This window comes from Nanorana parkeri, unplaced genomic scaffold (genome assembly GCF_000935625.1).
Source record: "Nanorana parkeri isolate BGI_ZX_2015 unplaced genomic scaffold, ASM93562v1 scaffold444, whole genome shotgun sequence".
Taxonomy (NCBI): domain Eukaryota; kingdom Metazoa; phylum Chordata; class Amphibia; order Anura; family Dicroglossidae; genus Nanorana; species Nanorana parkeri.
The window spans coordinates 593,962-614,575 of record NW_017306712.1 but is presented as its reverse complement, the minus strand read 5'-3'; the positions used below and the strand labels follow the sequence as shown (position 1 = coordinate 614,575).

The 20,614-nt window shown below is 38.9% G+C and overlaps 1 protein-coding gene across 1 annotated transcript in view; it reads left to right on the top strand.

The window, feature by feature from the left end:
• LOC108790078 (dystrophin-like) overlaps nt 1-20,614 on the top strand; it is a 703,081-nt gene that overhangs the window by 100,729 nt on the left and 581,738 nt on the right. Inside the window, exons 3-4 of the mRNA XM_018560268.1 lie at nt 8,348-8,526; nt 15,014-15,148. Of these exons, the coding sequence (XP_018415770.1) occupies nt 8,348-8,526; nt 15,014-15,148 (314 nt within the window). The remainder of the gene's footprint in view (nt 1-8,347; nt 8,527-15,013; nt 15,149-20,614) is intronic.

Genomic DNA, 20,614 nt, shown 5'->3' with positions numbered 1-20,614 from the left:
GCATAGGATTCTAGCCAGTATTATTTTATTATCCTATGTTTAGTTACACCTTTGGTCCCAGAATTGGATATCTAAACAGATATGCCCCTTCCTTGAAAGTCAGAGACAGCTCATACAGGCCAATTATTTACAGTGTAGGTTTCTACTTAGCCATGTCTAAGCACTTTTAATCCACAGACCCAGTTTACTGGAGCACATGTCAGACAAAATGTGTAATACCTCAGATCATTCTAACAGATTACAACTGCGGAATCCTGCACCTACCGGTTGATAAAAATTTGAGGAAGGGTGGGTTACCCACAAATATAGAAGTGAGCTCTAGTATTGGTTACATTTTAGTAGTCCTCTATTGGGGAAGGCAGGGAGCATAAAAAAAGGTTAGAATGGATTAGAAATTGTGGCCCTGTATTACCTCATACAGGAACAACTCAGTAGCAATGTAGTAATCCAGTTAGGAGACCAAATGAAAGTTCAATCATCCCTGGAGTAGAGTATATTTAATAATTGGTCTAATCACAATGCAATATAACTTAGTCTTATAAACAAAAGCTCATAGGGATAATACTCGCATTCAGCAGAATCTAGAAGTCCTTTTCAGAGTGTGCAGGGATGTACTTTGTTTTATTAGAATCCAATAGATGGTCACAGAGAAAGGTGCTGCAGTTGTCTGGGAGTAGTAGTCCAGGTAGGGTGTGCAGCGAAAGATGATGGGGTCAGCAGGATGGTCCACACAGGTTTGCCTAGGAGGGAGCCACATGAGCAGAGTAGGTACACCAAATAGCGTACTCAACAATAGGTACTGCGCTTAGCTGCATCACATAGATTATGCAGAGTGCACATATAAAAGTGCTGCGTATACCATAGCTCATTAACCTTGCAGAGTGCACATTGGAAGGCACTGCATTCAGAGAAGAGTCAAGTCCATGCAGCGTTAGGATGGGGAAGCTGTGGAATCTAGCTGGATCCTGCTGCAAGTCACTGGCGTGTCTCTATCTACAAAATTCAGGATGGAGAGTGGCAGGTAAATATAGAAACATTCCCCTTCATATTCCAGGATGGAGAGCGGTGCCACTGTGGAGATGGAGATGCTCCGTGTGAGTTACATTGCTTGGACCCTGAGCATTTTAAAGCCCATTCCCACTTTTGCAGAGGTATTTTTTTTAAACATATGTGAGCAATGTACACCAGGTGTATGCAGACATATGCAGTTGATGTATATGAAAACAGAAGCTCACATTTTTTGTTAGCTTTCTTCTTCATATCCGCATGAAAATGTCTGCCTCTGTACTGCGTGTCCCCCCGCCCCCACTCTGGACAGTGTATTGTGTGTAAAGGCAGAGCTGGTGTTTACTGGTCATGTTATAATCTGTGACAGGGAGGCGAGCAGCTGATTACAGTCTGACACCCTGGTGCCTGACTGAATTTCCTGTGGAGAAAATTTCGAATTTTATGGCTTCAGGTCTAATATCTAATAAAACCTTCATAGATAAATGAAGACAGCATGCAGTGTGAGTCATGAAAATGTACACATCATCATCACTGCACCTCTTCATTACCACAAAAAATACCAATCACTTACAAAGATGGAAATGGACTTTTAGCTAAGAATAGGGAGAAGAGTGTTGTCGCGGGACCGATTGGTCAGCAGGCAGTACTCCTCTCCGTTGCTGGAAGAAGATTGGGTAATTATATTACTAAAAGTATATTAACAATAAATAATATATTTTTAAAAAATGTATTTTTCTACAGTATTTTAAATATCCAGTCTCTTAACCGGAAACTATATTGATTTTTGGTCAGGCTTATCTTATTATTGTAATGTTCATCATTTATAAACTGTTCTTTTATATATTTTTTATTACTTTGTAAAAGCCTTAATTTTGAAAAAAAATACCATATCTTCAGTGAAAATCGAGCACTGCCAATACTCTTTTTTAAGCTGCTTTTGTGCAAACGAACATTTCAAATTACTCCATATTAGCTAGCAGACAGACAGTATGTCCCTCCTTTTTACTCATTTTGATATGTATGTTGTTAATAGACCTGATTACTAGGAGAGTGAATGTCCTGAACAGACACAGTAGGAGCTGTCTTGATTTCACCACCTGGTGGCTGAAAGTGTTGCATATAAAATATTAAATTACTTATGTGCAGTAAGTATAACATTTTCACTATTACTAAAATATTTTTAAATGTTGTATTGTTTACTACTGAAAATAAAAAAAGAAAATATATACCAAAACAAAATTTGTATTCAGTTTCTGCTGGAAGGCTATATAATGTATAGTCAGGCAGGGTAATTGAAGGATATCTTTTGATTTTTTTGAAAACTGAAAGTAAAGGTTAGTAAGATAGCTTTTATTGCACAAGCATTTCTTTCCACTTAGTGTGTTCCATCACATACCAGAATGTGATGTTGTATCTTTCTGAATTTTCTAGTCCTTTTTAAAAGAATCCCGGAGTGCCAGTTATGCTTTGTATTTTACTTTTGTCATTCACACTGAAGTGAAATAACAAATCCTCCAGGTATCCATCAACTGTCAACAGAGAAATTTTAGGTGTGTCTTTGGTATTTCTATAACTTGTGGCACATGGTTCAAATGATTTCTTCCATCTTATTAAAGGAATTCTAAAGTCACAGCATGTGCTATCCTGTTATACCATCAGCATTGTAATGGGAATACATTTCATAGTTGTTTTTGATAATGCAATCAAAGCTTACTTGAAAAAAATTCCTTTTACATAGTGAGTGCTGCCTTCTATCTGACCGTCACTTTCAACAATTTTCTGGATTCCCAGTGTGCTTTGCATCTCTTTCCCTGCTGCTTGATGTGATGCAATTTGGATTTCTCAAAACTACATATCCCATAATGCATTGCTTCCCGCAAGCATTGTTAATGTTAAATTGTTCTGACATTGAGTTGTTGTTCAGAAGGCAGGCTCTGTAAGCTGAAACACAATGAAGTCCATATTCACAGTGCTGAGCAGAATTGTGTCAGCGCATTGAGGAAGTACATCCTATGGGCATCTTCAATAAGTAAGATTACAAACTTTTAGATCAATGTGGTTATTAGGAGTGGGATAAAACGTATGGACATTCAATATAGAAGCACATTTATTTATGTTTTTGACAATAGATAACCTTTTAAGTAAAGAGGATGGAAAAACATGTAATTCATAGCACCATTTCATATTTATCACTTATTAAATCTGAAAATGGGAAATCAATCAGGTTTCTATGGATTAAAGTATTGGGTACATCATATTTGCTTTTTGCAAGGATACATTAGTATAATCTTCTTTATAAACATTTTGTGTTTCTGAATAATGTGCATTAAAAGAAAAATAGAAGTGACACTAAATGCTAAGTGCCTTTTGATCTAATATATATAGTAAGTTGGTTTATGCAAAAGCATTGTAATGAAGTTTCTACATTTGAGAGTGATATTCTAAAAACCCAGCTAACTCTCTTAGTAGGTTTGTCATAGCCATCTTCCTCTACCCGGTCTTCACTACAGACCACCGGTGGCATTTTCTTCCTTTTAGCTGGGTTTGACCTCCTCTACCTAGGTCCTGACACCTGCTGCCCATGATTACACACCCCACTCTCTCCTGCATCTTTCTCCTTCCAGTTTGCAATGAGAGGAAGAGCAGTGCTGTTATTTGTCTTTCAAAGATTCCTCCCATTATGCAATACATCAGCAGATTATATGTTATTTCATCAAATGCATCAATAAAAAAGTAATCAAAAGCAACTTGGAGCAAAGATGAGCTTTTTTATAACATATAGTATACAGTATTAGGTGATTAACTTTATTATTTATTTACTGATTACAAGCGCAGGGAGAACATTCAAACCCCTTAGTGTAGTGTACTGTCCTTATTGGGATTTGAACCGAGGCAGAAGTGCTAACCACTAAGCATGCTGCTTAAAATTAAACCAAGCTTTAAGGGTTATTTTTTCTTGTTTGCAATGGTGGTCCTCCATAACTGTATACACTTAGGGCCGATCTACACCAGCAGCTGCGCTTCAATACATATCTGCTGGTGTGAGTGAATAGCCGACATTCGGCTCGGCTATTCTACTAGCTTACCTCTGAGGTAGCAAACAGAATAGGAAAAAATGTAAACAAATTAACAAAATTGTTTCAAAATTATTTAAATAAATGTAAAAAAAGTATAGAAAATATAAAAATTTTAAAGGAAAGAAAAAAATAAACACTGTGGGGTCCCCCTCCCAAAACATACCAGACCCTTTAGATCTGGTAGGAAAGTTACAAACAAAACAAAAACAATCTTGGGGTTCCCTCCAAAAGTCATACCAGAACTTTTAGGTCTGGTAGGAATTTTAAGAGGAACCCCATCCCAAAAGTGGGGGAAAAAGACATGGGGCCCCCTCTAAAATTCCCAACCAGACCCTTGATCCGAGCACAGGCCTGGCAGAGCAGGAAAGGGGGGAACAAGCACCCCCCATCCCTTCCATAGCAGGCCACATGCCCTTGGTGCTGGGTGGGTGCTTTTCTAGGGCCGCCCCTGGAAAAGCACCTTGTCCCCATACCGATGGGGGGGACCGCATTCCAAGAAGCCACACACCTAGCGTAAAAAATCCACACCACATCAGGGGACTGCAATCCAAATTTTTCATTCTCCGCTCAGCTGTTTGCATGTAATGACAGCCCAGTGTCCTCGAGGATACTGAACTATCATTGAAGGACAACTGGGCGGAGCCAGTGAGACATTACGGCTGGCTCCGCCCAGCTGATGTCTTTTGTGGGGAGAAAGGTCGGCTTCGGCTGACCTTTCCCCCCCCCCGCTTCGGGTGTCACTACGGCTTAGCCGAGCTGAAGCATATGCGTTCAGCTGCCTTTGGCTGCTGTACAGGATATTGTGAATAGCCTGTCCATCAGCCCTTTGGTTCGACTGAACCGAAGGGCTCAGGTGGCCAAAGCAAGCCGAAGGATCAGCCGAAGCTATGGCTGGATCCTTCAGCTCTTTTTGTGAATAATCCTCTAGGTGTTCTATGAATGGCCACTGTGCTGAGCTCACACAGTAGGTGACCTGAAGGATCGCAGCCAGCAGTGTAGTGGCTATTTCAGTGTGTTGGCAGACCCATAGCTATGTACTGTGTGAAGAACCAATAAAGTAAGCCATTTTGTAGCACTTGAAAAAAAGGGAGAGCATCTGCATTTAATGAGAAAATATATATGTTCCATCTACAATTGTAATCACAAACTATACCTAAAAAGAAAGTTGTTAAATCACTTACACATATTGCTCTGATTTACTTTCAGTCTGATGAAAAAAAACATGCAAACTACTACATATTCTCTTCAAGTTAAAAAAATCTATAGTTTTTAGCCCAATCATGCTCTACTTCATACACAGAGGATAATTTTACTTTTGCCTTACTCATAATTTTTTACATTTTTTGTTTACCATTTAGCCATACTGTATGTACATGCAGAGTTTCCATTACTATCAACAAATCACACAATTCCTCAAAATGTATTGTAGCATGCATGATGTTGGTAAGAAAAGATCTTATCACCTATCCATTATTCTATGGAATAATGAATGCCATTGCTGACATAACTGCAAACCAAATGTATGTGTACCTTTGTTCTCAAGCAAGTGACAGTCATAGATGAGTAAAACTCACAGTAATAATGAGAGCGGATAGAGATGGAACACTGTGGGGAATAGCATGCCACAGTGACTTAATAACCATATTGTCAGTACAGGCACTGAATAGATTGCTCCCTTTACTTTGGAGAAAAGGTATCACCCTAACAATGATCAATGAGAAATCTCTGTAAACTTTTATAGTCAAAACTCAGTGTCTTTCACAAAGGCACTCCTTGTATTAGCAGCAACTGCAAAACTAAAAAAAGGAAGATAAAAAAAATAAAAGCAGTGTTGCCAACATGATAGGGTTGATTTACTACACTTTACTAAGACAAGAAATGAGGGGGAAGCTTTGCTGTCTTCCATCATCCAATCATGTGCAAGCAGAAATATTTTTTTTTATTTCCTTGCACGTGATTGGGTATTCTCTGCACAGTAAATTTTTATTTGCACATTCACTAAGCCAAGGGAAATTTACCTTGAAAAGTGAAAGTTATCCTGCAAAGCAAACCATCTATTTGCCTTTAGTAAATCCACCCCAGAGTTTTTTTCAAAGATCAATCCGCATATTGGCCTGGAAACCTATAGTTTGTTTAGGATTGAACTGAAGTTTTTCCAGTACAGAAGGCAAACGATATGTAACACTTAAATGACACTGAGAAGATTTGGCCAGTATTAATTGTGTCAAACAGACTATGCAAAGGCAGAAAAGTAAAGTCTTGTCAAGTTTTATATATTAAATATATTGGAACATGGGCCCTTTAAAATTGTTACCACTAGTTTTATGTATAATTAGTTTGTGTATTTACTCTACTCCAATAAAAATAAAATTTGCATCACAGCATTATTATGAAGGGTAAAAAAATGCAACACTAACAATAATTTTTTTTCTTTTAACTTGCCACAGCTTGAAGTAGGCAGGAATAACAGCTGCCAGATATATATGGCCTTTCCAGCATAGTAAAGTTGTTGTTCAGAATATTTACTAAGACATTTAATTAAGCTTATCTGCTTGCTAGTTTGAAGTAGGAAATAATGTAAAACCAAAATATTGTTAATTATTTTCTTAACTATATGAAAAACTTCCTTCACAGCATGAGTAGCAAACCAGTTGTAAGTATATACATTTTGTTAATTACTACTTGAAATCATATGTTGTGTACAGTTCCCATTATGAAAAGTGTCTAAAAGGAAACCCTATCCAAGCTGCATAAAATGTGCTAGTTGGGATATTGTCATTGTTGTGTTTTTTTTCCATGTTTTCCATGTGTTAGCTGAGCTTCTATCAAATGTTTATAAATGTGTTATTTGCTTTTAGTTAAACAAGCTGTTAAAGCATATCTAAACCTTAAACCAAAATAATTTAATATATTGCAGCTTACCAGTTCCTAGATGTGGTAGCTGAATTGATTTTCTTTTTTCATGCTAAGAACATATTCAGCAAGTATAGAAAACCTGTTGATCTTGCTAGAAATGCAGTGTTTATGTCACTTCCTATGAAATGAACTGCCATTAAAAACAATGTTATCTTACTACTATAAATGAAGGCCTCAGCTTGCATATACAAAGCTAGACATGTTTGGAGTCCTGAATGGATATTTCCTCACACTCCCTTCACACTAGCCTGCCGGAGGTTCGGCTCAGCCGATCCAGATGCTGAACATGTTCTTCACTTCGGCTCAGTCAAACATGCTGAGCATATTCGGCTGAACTGAAGCCAGCCGAAGCAAGCTGATGTACTGAGCTATAGTGAATAGCCGAACAGCGTTCGGCTCTGTTCACTTCGGCTTGGTTATTCACTCGACTGCCTTTAGCAGCTTTGTGAATACCCTCTATACACATGTCAATGGGCCTGATCATAGGCTGCCCCACACTTTGCTTGTCAGAAGGTTCAAATGCACTGGCTTAAAGTTCCATTCCCCTCTCATCATCTCTGGAAAGTACCCAATAGCATTCCTTGTTTACATAATCAGATACTGTTTGTGTTTGTATATATAGGTCTTGAAAACTTAACTTTTTTGGTTATATCTGAGTTTACAAAGGCATGTGGTACACACAAAATGGATTTATATCCCTTGCCGCTATTGAGGAATATATTTGATGAAAGTTTATGTGCCCAAAGTTCAGCTTTATAACAGTTAGTTTTTAAACCAACCAACTAGATATGGATACTACCTCTTGTGTAACCTTTTAACTTTTTGACTATATAATACCTATAGATAGCTAGTGGTAGTTAATCACATTCAACTAGACTGTAATGTATAATATGCATCATTCTTAAGCTACCTAGAAAAGCAAAGCAACAATATAAGTCTGCTTAGTGTTTTATTTCTAAAATCTATGCATATTGGTAATAGGTATACTGAGTTGAGCTCAGTACCACATAAATGTTAATGCATAGTTTTGTTCTCTCTGAATACTGCAGTCCAATAAATCTTGAATTATGTCTTTCTATTGTACAATAAAGTGTATGATGATTTGAAATGTGCTTAAATGAGAAATCATTACCATTTTTACACTGAGATTTTACTCATTGGTATGCTACATCTACAGAAAAGTTTACAGATTATTATAGAGCTCTAATTAGTCCCAGGAGGGTGCTGGAAAGGCCGGGCTTCTGCTCATTAGTCTGCCTGCATGGTTGGAAGCTGATTTTAGGTACATTTAATGTGCATAATTTACAGTGAATGATATACATCTATGTTTTTTTTCTCATTCCCAGATATTGCAACAGCTCATCCTGACAAGAAGTCCATTTTAATGTATGTTACATCACTCTTCCAAGTCCTGCCACAAAAAGTCTCCATTGAATCCCTACGGGAATTGGACACCTTACCTCGCCAAATAGTTACTCCAGAAGAGCATATTAGACATTTTGACCAGCGTCATTTCTCTCAGCAAGTATGGTTATTTTGTTTAAAACTATTAAAGTATCACCAATACTATTTAAGAAATAGAAACACACTGTAAGAGATTGAAATTGAATATATTTTGTATGGCTCTACTCCCTTGTTTTAACTTCCTTCTAAAATAGTCTTCATTTTTCAACTACAGATCCAACACTGGTGTACTTAGTAAATCATAATGTGCACATGTCTTCTTTTCATTACTAGCTGAGAATTTGGCTGTCAACAAGCTTTTTAACCCTTTTTGGCTCATTTTTGTCCCTTTTTTTACCAAGTACAGATTTTAATCTGAAGAGAATGTGAAAAGTGTATAAGCCATTGTTTTATGTATGTTTATTTAATATGTCTATTTTCTATAACCTGGTTAAAGTGTAGCTATCTGCAAAACAAAAACAAATTACAAATACAATGTAGTCCTACTTCATAACTCCTGTAACTGCCACTTTTGCTAGACAGATTGACCTGTTAAAGAAAATTGAAAAATAGCAGATCTACTGGCAGGATCCACAGAACATCAAAATCTGCTGTGGTAATGTTATGCTTAGTTTGTGACCATCTTGGTTAGAAAACCAATTTTGTTAAATTGGGTTATTTAAAGTGTCTCTCCCATTTACTCTAATGTACTGAATCTAGCCCTGATGGTAAAATCTAAATTACACTTCATGTGTAACCTTTCATATGAAGGGTAGATTTTTTTCACTAACTATATCACACTTGTCTAAGTATTTTATGGGTATTTAACATAATAGTTGCTATTGCTGATTAGCAGACACATACCCTATGGGATATCATCCTTACTCACTAAATACATGCAGTGATTGCATCTAAAAAGTCTTAAATCCTTTCATTTATGTGTCTTCCTGGTCAGTTATTAACTAGGTATTGAAGGCAGGGTCAGGATGGCAGCCCTGAGCCTGAGTCATTAGAAACAATTCAGCAAAGGCAGCTCCCATATTTCTTTTTTCATCTGTTTAAATTTATGAAACCCATTATTACATGCTATAACATTTATTTTACTGTATCCTATTGCACAGTTAAGCAAAAAATATATATATACAGTGTGTATGTATGTATGTATACGTGTACATATGGCATCTGTATTATAGATCACCCCTTACCAAAGGTCATCAATACCTACTGTACATTACCAGACCAAATTCTAAATCTTTGATATGCACCAGTTGATTTCAGATTTTTTAAAATACCCTGAATATATTTGCTATAATAAGTAGAGAAAAGGTTAAAAAGGAAAAATGTAGTTTTATTTTGTTTATTGCATAACATATTTTGCATAACTAATATCATTTGGAATTTGATTTTTTTTATTCTATTTATCTTGAATAAATAAACCCTACATTTAAATAGATTTGGATACAAACATCTGTGCTATATGGTTAATAAATAAGTGTGTATATTTTCCTACACAGTGTTTTAGTTCCAGCATCATTCACGTATGATTGAGCCATCCTAAAAGCAATATTAAATAATTAATCTACTACTTTTTAATAAGCTGCCTCAATTAAAACACTAACCTAATAACTAACTTACTAGGTAACCTAATACATTTATTTGTATTAGTATAAATAACTTTTTAGTAGCTAAAGCTGCTGTGAGAGGCAAAAAACGACTTGGCAGCAGGAAAGATTTGTTGCTCTGCACAACTTTCCTTGTGATGAACATTAGTGTTCAAATACACCTCTATTGGATTCACGGGCAATTTGGCCAAACAGGGCAAATTTCTGGGTTTCAGACTGCATCAAATGTGTGTGTTCCTTATTTTAATAATACATGCTCTGTCAGAAAGGCTCAGCAGCATTCTTGAGCTAATTGTTGGAATGTGAGATCTATGCCTGGTTCATTTTGATAAAGGTCAGGCAGTCTGCGGACAAGCAGATGCACCTATCATGCACCATCCCACCAGCTGTGATTAACTCCCTTTCTAATAACACTTGCAGCAGGGTGGGTAAGCAGCTTTAGCACACATTATGCATGTTTCAGCCACTGATCCATATTGGACACCCAGTAGTCTATGTTGTCTTTACTTCTGATGTTGTAGGTATCCGAGCTGGAGGTGATATACCCAAGGGCAATTGGTGCTTGTGAGTGCTATCTGGGGCTAGGCTTGGCTGTTGTGACCGGTGGCTGTGTTACTGCTGCTCCCTGCTGCCATGGGTTGTGAAGCAGGTAGCAGACACATGTTTGCTGCAATCGGCAAAGGCTCTGCACAAGGACTTTGATAGAACTTTGTTGCAGTGATGCATTTTAGCTTCCTTCTCCTTATTGGGATGAATCCTGCCATTTTGGAATTCGAGTCAAGTGGATGGCCACCCTGTAATGGTCATAGTTTTTGATTTTATCTATGCGGGATAGTTCTAAAAGCACAGGAACATGAAGGAACTCTTACTACTTTGCTAAAGATTCTGATTCCTGTAGTGTTCTCTGGCTGCTCCCACTCCCAACAGCAATTGCTAGGGTTTACTATGGATGGAATGCCCCTTCCTTCTCTTCTCCTGTACCAACACCCTCCTCCTCCTTCTCTTCCTTCATCTGGATTACAGGGCTGGAAATACATGAAAGAGAGCAGGTCTGGCCTATGTGCTCTTGCCTTTTTTAACCATATCTACTCCCCCTGCGGAGTTTGGAACTGCTCCGCTGGTATTATGAAAATGGCATCCCTTCCTCCTCCACTTAGTCCTCCTGGCCCTGTGAAGTCAGCACTGTCCCTAAGCCCAAAGAGCATGTGTTCCAGCCGGCAGACAATAGGGACGGTGTCACTGATGACTGCTTAATAATGACGGACTCTTTTTCTCACTTACTCAAAGGGAGTTAAATTGGCACACACATCCTGAAGGTAGAAAAGGCACAAGCCTCACCTAACATCTGTGCACAAGTACTCCATGACAGAACCCTTTTGCTGGGAGAGTCGCTTCAGCACTGCACTTCTGCCAAATGTGCACAGTTTGCTGGGCTTATCCAGCATCCACCAAGCCTTGGTAGTAACTTAGGGAGCATTGAACTACCAGGTTTACTACTTGAGTCAAGCAAGGAATCTGTGCTTGCCTCAGCCAAGAGCTACCAGCAGATTTGACCCATTACTACACATGATCTTGCCTGACCAGATCAGCAGCATCTTCAATGCCTGGTTTACAGCACTGCTTCCTTAACCAGTCGCATTGGCGGATTGCCGTCTCCAGACGGCATTTTTTTCTGCTTGCGCGCCTCCTAGCGCATGCACGGGCAGAAAAAACCGTTACAGGCTGTTTAACATATACGCGATCGGCGGCTCTATAGCCTGCCGATCGTGTATATCTGCTGGCTGCGTGACCCCCCTCGACTGCTGCCACCGCCCCCCTCCTAACCCCTCACATTCAATCCCGGGATCCGCTGCCCCATCTGCGGCCCAGGACCGGCTCGGGAGGGCGTCAGGAGGAAGAGGGAGGGAGCTCAGCTCCTCGCTGATCTCCCTCCGTTCTGTGAATGCAGAAGTGATGTGTATTACATCACTTCCGCATTCACCTGTCAGTCATCTGGCTGCTAGAGCCAGAGAAAAGAAGCTGATGAAGCAGATCTCTGCTTCATCAGCTTCTTTTGGGGTCCCCAGGTGACATTAGGGGTCCGGTGCACCAGCGCGCGGAAACGACAATTGCGCTACATACGTTACATATCGCCACGAATGTCGCAGTGAGAGAAATCATTTTAGGGCCATCAATCACTGATAACACTAAACTGATGAGCGGTAAAAGCTTATAAAGCGTCACCTATGGCCAATTTTGTGTATTATAGTTTTTTAAGGTTTTGCACGCGTGCACAATTTTAAGGCTTGACATGTTTGGTGTCTTTTTACCCGATGTGACCCTGTCTTTTATATTTTACCCAAAAATTGGGTAATAATAAATATTTTATCATTTAATATAGGGGAAACTGTTTTCTTTTTACAATTTCGGTAATTTTTTCCTTAATATAGTAAAAAATAAAAATCCCTGTGGTGATTACATACCACCAAAAGAAAGCTCTATGCGTCCCTAAAAAATGGTAAAAAATGCATTTCAGTACAGCGTTGCATGATGGAATAAATGTCAGTCAAAGTACTGCAGCGCTGAATACTGAAAAATGGCCTGGATGGGGAGGGGGTTTAACACCGCGGACTTCAACTGGTTAAATGTATGGTTGTTAAAAACTAGGTCTTTAGGAATAGAAGCCACAATTGCTATAAGCTGGAAAGCACACATCAAATGTAAACAGTGATTCACAAATGTGAACATATAAACAAACATACATAAAATAGTGAAATTAAATATGTACACAATGCTAATGCAATGTGAAAACACAAAACAGTCCCTAAACATAATAAAGATCATATAATATAAGTGTCTGTTGACGCTTGTGCATAGAAATCACTGTACATATAATATAACTTCTCATAGGTGGTTTCCTTTGTTAATGCTGCACCTAGTTCTACATAAACCACTACCTTCTAGAAAGCAACACACTGAAAATGTTGGCCCTTATGTTACAGAAGGTCACAAAGTGCTTTAATGGAACAATTCACAGGGCCGTGTTATGGTCACTAATGCACTTCCCATTGTAATTCACAAAAAACATAAGCAAAAAACAAGATTCACTCCTCACACCTCAGGCTTTAATGGCTTTTGTGCAATTTAAACTTTGAGCAAGAAGTATGAAACTGTTTGCAAACCAAACCCTGGCAGATTCAATCATCCCTAGCAGACACTAATAAGAGTTTCTCTTGAAAGCAGTCATAGTGTGACGGATGCAATGCACGTCAATCACCTGTGACCATATGCAGTTCTGAACCGAGCAAGACTTCATAAGGACGTAGCGATCACTCTCAGCCTCACCCTGCACAGAGATTTCCAAGCTCATGGGACCACAATCTCAGGCCAACAGACCAAGAGCGATCATCACTAGGGTTGGTTAACTCCACAGTTAACCTATTACTCACATAAGTTATCGCTGCCACCACATGTGTTTAACGGACGCACGGACTGATCTCAGCAAGTGCTGTGACAATTCAATAATGTTAAATAAAGCCTATGCTACCACTGTCCTCTCTGACAGGAATATGACAGGTTTCACTATAGAGTACTGCTGTTCAAAGAGGCAAGGATACTTTAAGTTCCTATTTAGAGTGTAGAGATAAGTTTAAGGATTTTTAAGATTAGCCTTTAATAAAAGAAACGCAGAAAAATATACAGAAAAATACATTAATAAGGAGAGACAAATATATAACAGTAAAATAAAAATGAATAAAAAGAATACTTTACAGTATTACAATAATACAGTCCTGGGTTTATGAGCTCTGACAAAGTCCAGTTCAATAAACAAAAGATGGGTCTGAATGGCTCTTCTACAAGCAAGGCATGCATAGATGATTTCCAGATATTGAAGGGGAACTCTTCTGGGATGTTATGAACTTCTTGATGTTGCAGGAGTCCCTCTTCTTGATGTTAAAACAAGAGCCTCTCAAGCTGTCTCTGCAGCATCTTTTTGTAAGCCCTCTAGGGGGTGTTACAGTGCTCAAGGCAGGGCTGGGGAGGGGAGCATGATGTCCTCCTCTGCTCCTCCCAAATGGTTAATGTTCATTTTAATAATCATATTTCTCTACGATCATGAGCTAATCCTAAATAGGCTATGAATTATTGGGTTTCATTAAATTGGCTTCTAATCAAGTCTAAATTTGGTAGGTGTATGGCCTATGGCTAGCTAAGGAGGTGTAATACAGCTTGTTACAGCTCAGACTACCATAATCTTTTCATTCTTGGTATGCGTGAGTTTTTTCTTGATGGGACACAGCTATTTGTGGCATTAGATTTGCAATATCACTTTCCATTTCCAAATTATGAAATTGGGTTGATAATGTAACAGTTTTATGACTGAATGTGAATGCAAGGTCACTTGGGTCACTATCCTTACTGTGCCCTCTGGTTTTTATCTAAACCTATCAAATGCTTGGTTGACTCATTAGGGGCCATCATAGAAAGGTTAAAGGCCTAAATGGACACCTCACTTAGGTAATTAGTGCTGGGGAAATAGAGAACACAGGCCAGATTAAAAGATCTCTGTTTTTTTAGAATTTGAAGAGACCTGGCAAAGCGAGGGCATCCTAAGGTCACCCACACTTTTTTATAGACTGCATTTGTTCTAAGCTGGGGGAGAAGAAAATGTTATATTAACATTAATAGGCTCAAATCTCATTATCATCACATATAGCTTACCAGGGGGTGCAAACAGCAGCTGTTAGAAAGGTGTTACAGTTGTTTTCAAGGCTGTGAGAGTTAGATCACACTTCTTTTTTAGAGGAATTTACACTTAAATGGAAAATACCTTTAAGAGCCATAAACAACATAGCAAATTCATACTTTCTTAAAATAAATACTATATGTTTACTGGTGACATGTGAGATGTTTTAGCACTAAAAAAATTAACCATCTGTATGTGACGTTGTCCTCTCTTCTTCTCAGATCACTGTCAATGTAGCACAGGGACGTGTGCACACTCCTTCACCTCCTCCTAAACCTCGCTTCAAAAGCTATGCCTACACGCAAGCTGCTTATGTCATGTACCCTGACCAAAAAGGGAGACAGTTCCCTCCACAGGTCTGTTAAAATGTTTTCTTATAGAAACAGTTTTAACACGCTTTTGCATGTTGTCTTATTTGTTGTGTATTACTGTAAGCTAATCTGCATGATCATGATTTTTTTTAAAAGGTGTGCTTGTATTCTTCCACTAATGCTTAGGGGGTTAATCACAAAGCTGCCAAAGGGAGCCGAGTGAATATCCCAGCCGAAGTGAAGTGAGCTGACTGACGTTCAGCTATTCACTCTGGCTCAGTATGGATGATTTCAGCCGTACTTCGGCTGAAATCAGCTGAACATCGGCTGCCTTCGGTCAGCTGAAACATGCTCTGAATGCTCTGCTCTACATGTTTGGCTGAGCTGAAGTGCATCTGGTTCAGCTGAGCTGAAGCTCCTGAAGCTCACTTGCTGCCTCTGCCTATTCTCATAGGGGCCGAACAGCAGTGAGTGAATAGTCAAATGCCGCCAACGGGCCGTGGCTATTCTGCTTGGTACCTCTAAGCACTGAGCAGAATATAAAAAGAATGAAATGAAAAAAAAAAGAGTTGAAAAATAGTTTTAAAAATGTAAATAAATAAGAAATTTTAAAATAGTGTAGAAAAAAGAAGAAAAAAACAATAAAAAAACACTGGCAAAGATGCCGGTAAAAGTAAAACAATTGGGTGCAGCTAGCAGTAACAGCTAGCTCTGCCAAACTGTTTCCTATTGATCAGCACCTGCAAGAGTCTTCTAGCCAATGAATAACAACTGAGCAGAGCAGTCCATGATGTCATGGCTGGCTCCGCCCAGCTGTTGTTTAATGACAGATCAGCATCCCCAGGTCATTTGGGGACGATGATCTGTCATAACAACTGGGCGGAGTGAGGTGTGAGATCACGACTGGCTTTGCCCAGCTGTCATTTGCATGAAGATCGGTGGGCTTTGGCTGACCTTTCTCCACTCTTTGGCTGCCACTTCGGCTCAGTCGAGCCTTCGGCTGCTGTACGGGCTATTGTGAATCGACTGAACCGAAGGGCTCCGTCATCCAAAGAGAGCCGAAGGATCAGCCTGATCTTTTGGCTCTTTAGTGAATATCCCCCTTAGTTTAGGAAAAAAGAAAATAGCACTGCGCTTCAAACTCAAAAATTATATTCCTAAAGATATAGCCTCACATATATCATCAACACCACGTCCGTGAATGCATGAACAATTAGTGAATCAGTGCTCTCCAGTCTCCACCGTGCTCAAAGATAAGATCTGGCACACTCACCGACTCCTATTGCTCACCATATTTCAGATGAACAATTAGCGCTTTGTTGATATATATAAAACCTTTTTACCTATTTTGGGTGTACTCACCTATTAAGCACAGCTGCTCTTAGAGTGTTTTGATTCCTAGCACAGTTTTTTCTATCTAACAACCCCCTTAGTTTGTTGTCATTTTGCTGCATACTAAACAGTGTATCCAGCAGTAAAAACAGGAAGCAATATACCGTATATACTCGAGTATAAGCCGTCCCGAATATAAGCCGAGGTACCTAATTTTAGCCAAAAAAACTGGGAAAAAGTATTGACCCGAATATAAGCCGAGGGTGGGAAATGAGGCAGCTACTGGTAGATAGATACCAATAAAATTACATTAATATTTATTTAAAAGAAAAATAACCTAGCTCTGTAAGTGGAAAAGGGGGTACAGGGCTACATATCATGTACTACGGATCATTTAACCCATTCATATTAGCAGAGGATAATTGTAAATCTATTGTTCAGTGCACTCTATATGTAGTATATAGTACATGTACATATAGAGTGCCTGCAACAATACATTTACAATGATCCTCTGCTAACATGAATGGGTTAAATGATCCATAGTACAGGGCTACATACAGATCATTTAATACATTCATGTTAGTATAATTGTAAATGTATTGTCTGCACTGTATTAGCAGTATATACTCTATATAGAGTATATACTGCTAATACAGTGCAGACAATACATTTACAATTATACTAACATGAATGTATTAAATGATCTGTATGTAGCCCTGTACTATGGATCATTTAACCCATTCATGTTAGCAGAGGATCATTGTAAATGTATTGTTGCAGGCACTCTATATGTACATGTACTATATACTACATATAGAGTGCACTGAACAATAGATTTACAATTATCCTCTGCTAATATGAATGGGTTAAATGATCCGTAGTACATGATATGTAGCCCTGTACCCCCTTTTCCACTTACAGAGCTAGGTTATTTTTCTTTTAAATAAATATTAATGTAATTTTATTGGTATCTATCTACCAGTAGCTGCCTCATTTCCCACCCTCGGCTTATATTCGGGTCAATACTTTTTCCCAGTTTTTTTGGCTAAAATTAGGTACCTCGGCTTATATTCGGGACGGCTTATACTCGAGTATATACGGTACAAGTCTTTTACGTAGTGATAGACTGTTTTTACTTACCTTTCATGCTTTTGCTACTGTAGAAGCACAAACCTGTTGATCATGACTCAAAGGGGTTGATTTACTAACCTAAACACACACACACACCAGGTGTGTGTGATTTTCACACAGCAAAACGTATTTATCAACCAAAAAGTCTCTAAAAGCATATTTCCACTAATGCCATATATGGAAAAATCATGCACATGATGCATATATAATGCTGCTTCACAGTTTAGACAAAAATGGTTAGCTCATGCATTTACATTCCTGCATTCATCAACGCAAGCAACATAACATAGAGCTAATTTACACCACATTACCTTGCAATTCATTGCAGGGCTTTGAACAACACACCTGCTGGGTGTGTACACACTACAAAGGTGTTTCGATTCCTCCCATAGACCATGCTGGGAGGGAACACACTACAGAGGTGTATACACGTTCGTGGTGTGTTTAAAAGGTTAGTAAATCAACCCCAAAGAGTGAATTCATATATTAGAAATTAAGAAAGATACATATTTGAAAAATTAAATAACCATGACCCTGAACCCTTTAGCCTTTTGTTGCCCCACTCTATCACCTTTTCTTACTATGCTCATTAATTGTACATCTTACCTCCACCTTTATTTATTTCTAACCTTTCTCTTGTAGAGGAAAAAACTTATTTTAATCGATGTCTTTGCCTGGATTACAGGTCTTTTTCTTCCAGAGGGGCAGGGTAGATAAGTCTTCAGGGTACCCTAACTCATGTGGGTGCACACAGCAGATCTGTAGACTGATTAAAGCTGGATGGGGTTTGTTGAGGAGATTGGTCACCCAGTGCACAGATAGCTGGCTTAGAGTGACAAATATCTTCAACAGGCACTGCTGCTATGATAAAGGTTAGAAGGTTGAACTTTCTTTTGAATTAGGGTATTGCTTGCCTGGAAGACAGCTATAACTGTAGCAGTTCATGGTCCATATTACCAATTTTGCTTCACCGGATTTTCAAACATTTTTAATTTGTGGAGAAAATTAGTTTGATACAATTAATGGCTAGTTTGGTTAAGGAAACAGACCAGCCAAAACCTTGTTGGTGTATAAATGGCAGTGGCACTACAATGAACAAGATTCCTACCTGAAAGGATTGTTGGGTATCTGAGTTGTGAAACAGATAGGTGGATTTTTGTTTTAGTTAGTATAAAATGCTGTTTTTTTTTTAATCTTTGTAAAAGAAGAGATTACTGTGATATGTAGTAGATTACATTATGTCACACATGCACACCAAATCTTTCTGTGCCTAGATTTTCAGGTTAATGTTGCATGTAATACTGAATGCATTCTGAACCTAGCCACATTAAAGCTCAATTCTGAGCTCAGTTCTTAGTTCCTTGCTCTCCATCAAGTGGGCACGTCTTTTGTTTTGATGTCTTTTGGTCACATAATGTGTTGGTTCCTCTTCATCTCCTGATATTCTCAATCAATGGACATTCTTTGGAGAGGCAGAGATTGGCATTGGTATCATGACATCAGCACTACTCTCTTCAGGACACCCCCTCAGGGAACAAGCTTCGGCCGATCCTTCGGCTAGCTTCGGACCCAGGACCCCTTCGGTTCTACTGCACGATTATCGTACAATCGCGGGATTTCCTGCGATTCTCTACGAGAATCGTGCAGTGTATGGGCACCTTAAATGTCTGTACCCTAAGCCCCATTAGCAGTAGCATGTGATCCTTACACCTGCATTCAGTCATGTGAATGGCAATGGAGCAGCCAAGAGCATCCATTTCATCTCAGTGAAGCAGACTGGAATGACAACTGGCAGGCAGACAGGAACACCTGGCAGGCAGTAAGCATAGTCTAAAATAAGCAGTCGTCAGCAGCTGTGAAGACAGACAGCAAGCAGGGTAGAAGGCAAATTTGTTATCAGAAGAGAGGCTGAGGTCAGACTGCTTACTCAGCAGATACAAGTCGTGGAAAGGTAAAGCAGAAAAAGTACAAGAACAGACAGTTTAGTGATGGGCAGGCAAACAAAGACAGAGTTGGGAACATGTTGGGGCAGCAATGAGTAAGCAAGTATCAGCAGGTCCAAAGACAAGCAGAGTCAATAATTTAAGTGCAGAATAGAGACAAAGTCAAAGGGAAGGCCAGATCAGCAACAGGCAGATCTCAGAAACAAGTTTAAGTTCAGTTGCAAGAAAGCATCTGAAGATCTTCTAGCAAATTTCTAACTCAGTTCTGCTCCTTAAAAAAGCCCTTCTGGTGCTAAGGCTGGGATTAGGCATGCATGCCTGTGCGTCCATGTACCAATGCAATATCCCACATAAATCTGTGTATTTGCACAAACATTCACAATCACATACGCAGCTACCAATGACCCTTGATCTTCAGCCATAGGTTCTCTTCTGATGCCATCCTGACACAACCCCTCAAGTTGATGACATCATAGCTAATCACATGATCAATATCATGGCAACTTCCAACAGATGCTAAGATGGTGCTGTCTTTAGCTGTAAATAATAGGTCTATGTGTTTAGGGTAAGAGTTAGTGCATCTGAACCCAAAATCAAACAATTAATATATAACAGCTAACTGATTCTTAGATGTGGTGGCTGCATACTTTTTTTTAGGCTTTGTTTCCATTATTTTCACCTGGTGCTCCAGCCAGTAAACCTGTTATGTTTCAACTTCCTTTAACAGACCAAGCTGTCCAACAAAAGTGGCAGAGAGGGTTGAGACAAACCATTTAACACTGATATGGCGGCTTACAATCGTTAGTTTGTATTTATTTATGTAAAACCTTTATCACAAAAAAGCCTGGTGCTGTAACTGCAAAAAAAGTTTTAGATGGAGATCAACTGTAATGTTTCCTTCAAGTCCATCTAAATATGAACCCTGAACACAGGTTGACAATGCTACTCTCCAATGGTGGCTCCATTGCTTCTTCAAAGAGTGGAGCAACCCTAAGACAGGAAGTGTGGCACTGGCTGGATCACTAGGTGAAAATAAAGTAGAAAAACCTAAAAAAGGAAAACGTATTCAGTCACCCCATTTAAGGACTCGTTAGCTGCAATATAT